The sequence below is a fragment of the Coregonus lavaretus genome (assembly GCF_964263955.1).
Source record: "Coregonus lavaretus genome assembly, contig: HAP1_SCAFFOLD_47, whole genome shotgun sequence".
In the NCBI taxonomy this organism is placed as follows: Eukaryota; Metazoa; Chordata; class Actinopteri; order Salmoniformes; family Salmonidae; genus Coregonus; species Coregonus lavaretus.
The window spans coordinates 803150-809149 of NW_028161510.1; the positions used below are offsets into that span (position 1 = coordinate 803150).

The window sequence follows — 6000 nt, forward strand, 5'->3', positions numbered from 1 at the left end:
CTACTCCAGAGTGCTCGGCACCTCACTGGGGCAAAGGTTCACCTTCCAACAGGACAACGACCAAAAGCACATAGCCAAGATAATGCAGGAGTGGCTTCAGGACAAGTCTCTGAATGTCCTTGAGTGGCCCAGTCAGAAACCGGACTTGAACCCGATCGATCATCTCTGGAGAGGATGTTGGCCACTGTGAAGCAACGCTCCCCATCCAACCTGACAGAGCTTGAGAGGATCTGCAGAAAATAATGGTTGAAAACTCACCAAATACAGGTGTGCCAAGCTTGTAGCGTCATACCCAAGAAGACTCTAGGGTGTAATCACTGCTAAAGGTGCTTCAACAAAGTACTGAGTAAAGGGTCTCAATATTTACGTAAATGTGACATTTCAGGTTTTCTTTTTGAAAAAATGTGCAAAAATTCATACAAACCTGTTTTTACTTTGACATTATGGGGTGTTGTGTATAGATTGATGAGGGGGAAATGAAAAAATGTAAAATATCAATTTTAGAATAAGGCCGTAACGTAACAAAATGTGTAAAAAGTCAAGGGGTCTGAATACTTTCCGAATGCACACACCTACTATTCAAGTTTTTTACTTTATTTTTTACTGTTTTATACATTGTAGAATAATAGTGAAGACATCAAAACTATGAAATAACACATGGAATCATGTAGTATCCTACAAAGTGTTAAACAAGTCAAAATATATTTGATGAGTTTCTTTAAAGTAGTCACCCTTTGCCTTGATGACAGCTTTGCACGCTCTTGGCATTCTTTCAACCAGCTTCATGAGTTAGTCACCTGGAATGCTTTTCCAACTGTCTTGAAGGAGTTCCCACAAATGCTGAGCACTTGTTGACTGCTTTTCCGTCACTCTGCGGTCCAACTCATCCCAAACCATCTCAATTGGGTTGAGGGCGGGGGATTGTGGAGGCCAGGTCATCTGATGCAGCACTCCATCCCTCTCCTTCTTGGTAAATTAGCCCTTACACAGCCTGGAGGTGTGTTGGGTCATTGTCCTGTTGAAAAACAAATGATAGTCCCATTAAGCCCAAACCAGATGGGATGGCGTATTGCTGCAGAATGCTATGGTAGCCATGCTGGTTAAGTGTGCCTTGAATTCTAAATAAATCACAGACAGTGTCACCAGCAAAGCACCCCCACACCATAACACCTCCTCCATGCTTTACGGTGGGAAATACACATGCAGAGATCATCCGTTCACCCACACCGCGTCTCACAAAGACACGGCGGTTGGAACAAGAAATCTCCAATTTGGACTAATTTCCACCGGTCTAATGTCCATTGCTCGTGTTTCTTGGGCCAAGCAAGTCTCTTCTTTTTATTGGTGTCCTTTAGTGGTGGTTACTTTGCAGCAATTCAACCATGACGGCCTGACTCAAACAGTCTCCTCTGAACAGTTGATGTTGAGGTGTGTCTGTTACTTGAACTCTGTGAAGCATTTATTTGGGCTGCAATTTCTGAGGCTGGTAACTCTAATGAACTTATCCTCTGCAGCAGAGGTAACTCTGGGTCTTCCATTCCTTTGGCGGTCCTCATGAGAGCCAGTTTCATCATAGCACTTGATGGTTTTTGTGACTGCACTTGAAGAAACTTTCAAAGTTATTGAAATGTTCCGTATTGACAGACCTTCATGTCTTAAAGTAAATGATGGACTGTCATTTCTCTTTGCTTATTTGAGCCGTTCTTGCCATAATATGGACTTGGTCTTTTACCAAATAGGGCTGTCTTCTGTATACCCCCCCCTACCTTGTCACAACACAACTGATTTGCTCAAACGTATTAAGAAGGAAATAAATTGCACAAATTAACTTTTAAGAAGGCACACCTGTTAATTGAAATGCATTTCAGGTGACTACCGCATTAAACTGGTTGAGAGAATGCCAAGAGTGTGCAAAGCTGTCATCAAGGCAAAGGGTGACTACTTTGAAGAAACGTATATAAAATATATTTTGACTTGTTTAACACTTTGTAGGTTACTACATGATTCCATATGTATTATTGCATAGTTGACTGGTAGTGTATATTTATTAAACAAAAATATAAACGTAACATGCAACCATTGCAACGATTTACAGTTCATATAAGCCAGGGCTGCCAAACCTTCTTCCTGGCGATCTGCTGTCCTGTAGGTTTTCAGTCCTACTCTAATTTAGCATATCTGATTCAGCTTGTTAAGATCTTGTTGAGCAGCTAATAAGTAGAATCAGGTGTGTTAAATTAGAGCTGGACTGATAACCCACAGGACGATACATCTCCAGGAAGAGGGGGGTTGGGCAGCCTTGATATAAGCAAATCAGTCAATGTAAATAAATTCATTAGGCACTTATCTATGGACTTAACATGACTGGGCAGGTGGCGCAGCCATTGGTAGGCCTGGGAGGGCATAAGCCCACCCACTTGGGAGGCAGGCCCAGCCAATCAGAACTAATTTTTCCCCACAAAAGGGCTGTATTACAGAGAGAAATACTCCTCAGTTTCATCAGCTGTCGGGATGGCTGGTCTCGGACAATGTCGATATCCTGGGATGGCGTTGTTATACGTGGTCTGTGGTTGTGAGGCCGGTTGGATGTACAGCCAAATTCTCTAAAACGATGTTGGAGATGGCTTATGGTAGAGAAGTTAACATTCAATTCAATCAATTATCTGGTAATATCTCCATTGGATATATTCCTGCAGTCAGCATGCCAATTGCACACTCCCTCAAAACTTGAGACATCTGTGGCATTGTGTTGTGTGACAGAACTGCATATTTTATTGTCCTTTTATTGTCCCCAGCACAAGGTGCACCTGTGTAATGATCATGCTGTTTAATCAGCTTCTTGATATGCCACACCTGTCAGGTGGATGGATTATCTTGGCAAAGGAGAAATGTTCACTAACAAGGATTTAAAAAATTTGTGCACAAGATTTGAGAGAATAAAACTTTTGTGCGCTTGGAAAATCTGTGTGTTTATATTTTTAGGAACAAAATATTTCAAATTATTTTAGACTTTACCCATTATATCATGACATTAGTGATAGTCAAAATGTTAAAAATGTGTTAATGTCTAAATCAGATAAATTGCCATTTAAACAGGACCCTTTCGACAATGGGGAGATGTTACTGATATGCTTTGATAATGGGGAGATGTTACTGATGTGCTTTGATAATGGGGAGATGTTACTGATGTGCTTTGTGTCTGTCTCCAATGTAAAAAAAAAACACGTTTGGGACGTCCACACAAAATTACTTCTTTACTTATTTTAGGTTGAAGGGGAATGTGTAGGTCGCATTCTGTATCATACAGCTATTAAGGTTATACATTTACAACCACCTGCACGATAGGAATCCAGAGATGTCTGTGTCTTGAGTGTCCTAGAACTGTCTCGTTTTTTGTGTTCTGACTTATAAAACAGAATGAATGAAAACATTATCAGTAATTACCAGGAAGCTCTACAACATAATTTGTTTTGAAATCACAGCAATATTGTTTTAATTGATGACATGTTTGAAAACTGTCCTCAGGCTATTGAGTGATCTGATTTGGATTAAACCTCACAGCAAGGCAGTTTTATCATGTGGAGGTTTCATTCAGGTCTCTCTTTAAATAAACACTGTCTTTGGCAGGAGAAAAACCAAAGTCGGAGGAACCAGAGACGTCCAAACCAGCAAGACGACACCTCTGCTCCCAGTGTGGAAATAGTTTTACCAAGTTAGGAAGCCTGAAAAGACACGAGAGGACACACACAGGAGAGAATCCACACCATTGTGCCCAGTGTGGAAAGAGTTTTATGGAGTTAGGAAAGCTGAAAGCCCATGAGCGAATACACACAGGAGAGAAGCCATACCATTGCTCTCAGTGTGGAAATACTTTTAACCGGTTAGACAACCTGAAATCTCACCAGCAAATACACACAGTGGAGAAGCCTTACCACTGCTCCCACTGTGGAAAGAGTCTTAACCGGTTAGACACCCTGAAAAGACATGAGAGGGCACACACAGGAGTGAAGCTACACCATTGTGCCCAGTGTGGAAAGAGTTTTAACCACTTAGGAAACATGAAAACTCATGAGCGAATACACACAGGGGAGAAGCCTTTCCATTGCTCCCAGTGTGGAAAGAGTTTTAACCGGTTAGACAACCTGAAATCTCATCAGCAAATACACACAGTGGAGAAGCCTTACCACTGCTCCCATTGTGGAAAGAGTTTTAACCGGTTAGACACCCTGAAAAGACATGAGAGGGCACACACAGGAGTGAAGCCACACCATTGTGGCCAGTGTGGAAAGAGTTTTTACCACTTAGGAAACATGAAAGCTCATGAGCTAATACACACAGGGGAGAAGCCTTTCCATTGCTCCCAGTGTGGAAAGAGTTTTAACCGGTTAGACAACCTGAAAGCTCATCTGAGAATCCACACAGGAGAGAAGAATAACTTCTCCTAGTGTGTAAATTGATATTTCATATCACATTGACTTAAAGTTCATCAGAGGACATACACAGTGCTCCCATTGTCTTATACAGTGAGGGAAAAAAGTATTTGATAACATTTTTGACATGCGTTTTTCTGGATTTCTTTGTTGTTATTCTGTCTCTCACTGTTCAAATAAACCTACCATTAAATTTATAGACTGATCATTTCTTTGTCAGTGGGCAAACGTACAAAATCAGCAGGGGATCAAATAATTTTTTCCCTCACTGTATCACTTCACATATAGGCTACTTAAAATTTATTAGAGAACACACATACTGCTCGTACACTTGTCTCATATATTTTCACTAAAATAGAACTGTACTTTTGGTCATGCCACATTAAATCAAATTGTATAAAGCTGTATGTTTTTCATTCAACTTCTGGCTCCTAACCTGTACCTCAGCACATTGTATATAGCCTCGTTATTGTTATTTTACTGTGTTGCTTTTTATTTATTTAGTTTATTTAGTAAATATTTTCTTAACTCTTCTTTTTCTTAAAACGGCATTGTTGGTTAAGGGCTTCTAAGTAAGCATTTCACCGGTTGTATTCAGCGCATGTGACAAATACATTTTGATTTGTTCTAGAGTATTGTAAAGACAGAACTCTGCTGGTTGTCCTGGTAACAGATAAATAACATTTGAATTGAACTGAATATGGAGCATGTCAGTTTCAATGTTACGGTCTTTGATTAAATTCTATTTTTCAAACTCAGGCTGTGTGTTTGTGTGTGTTTATCTGCGTCATTCCTTGTGGTCCTGTAGCTCAGTTGGTAGAGTATGGTGCTTGTAAAAACCAGGGTAGGGGGTTTGATTCCCGGGACCAACCATATGTAACGTATGCATGTACGAATGCAAATCGCTTTGGATAAAAGGGTCTGCTAAATGACGTATACAGTGGTATTCACTCCCCCTTGGCATTTTTCCTATTTTGTTGCCATACTTTTGGGGGGGTTTGTATCATTTCATTTACACAACATGCCTACCACTTTGAAGATGCAAATTATTTTTTGGGGTGAAACAAACAAGAAATAAGACAAAAAAACTGAATACTTGAGCGTGCATAACTATTCACCCCCCAAAGTCAATACTTTGTAGAGCCACCTTTTGCAGCAATTACAGCTGCAAGTCTCTTGGGGTATGTCTCTATAAGCTTGGCACATCTAGCCACTGGGATTTCTGCCCATTCTTCAAGGCAAAACTGCTCCAGCTCCTTCAAGTTAGATGGGTTCTGCTGGTGTACAGCAATCTTTAAGTCATACCACAGATTCTCAATGGGATTGAGGTCTGGGCTTTGACTAGGCCATTCCAAGACATTTAAATGTTTCCCCTTAAACCACTCAAGTGTTGCTTTAGCAGTATGCTTAGGGTCATTGTCCTGCTGGAAGGTGAACTTCCGTCCCAGTCTCAAATCTCTGGAAGACTGAAATAGGTTTCCCTCAAGAATTTCCCTGTATTTAGCGCCATCCATCATTCCTTCAATTCTGACCAGTTTCCCAGTCCCTGCCGATGAAAAACATCCCCACA

The 6000-nt window shown here is 40.7% G+C and overlaps 1 protein-coding gene across 1 annotated transcript in view; it reads left to right on the plus strand.

The window, feature by feature from the left end:
• LOC311120472 (uncharacterized protein) overlaps positions 1-5187 on the plus strand; it is a 28770-nt gene extending 23583 nt beyond the window's left edge. Inside the window, exon 6 of the mRNA XM_084195056.1 lies at positions 3628-5187. Within this exon, the coding sequence (XP_084051182.1) occupies positions 3628-4445 (818 nt within the window). The 3' untranslated portion in view covers positions 4446-5187. The remainder of the gene's footprint in view (positions 1-3627) is intronic.
• The last annotated feature ends 813 nt before the right edge of the window (positions 5188-6000 follow it).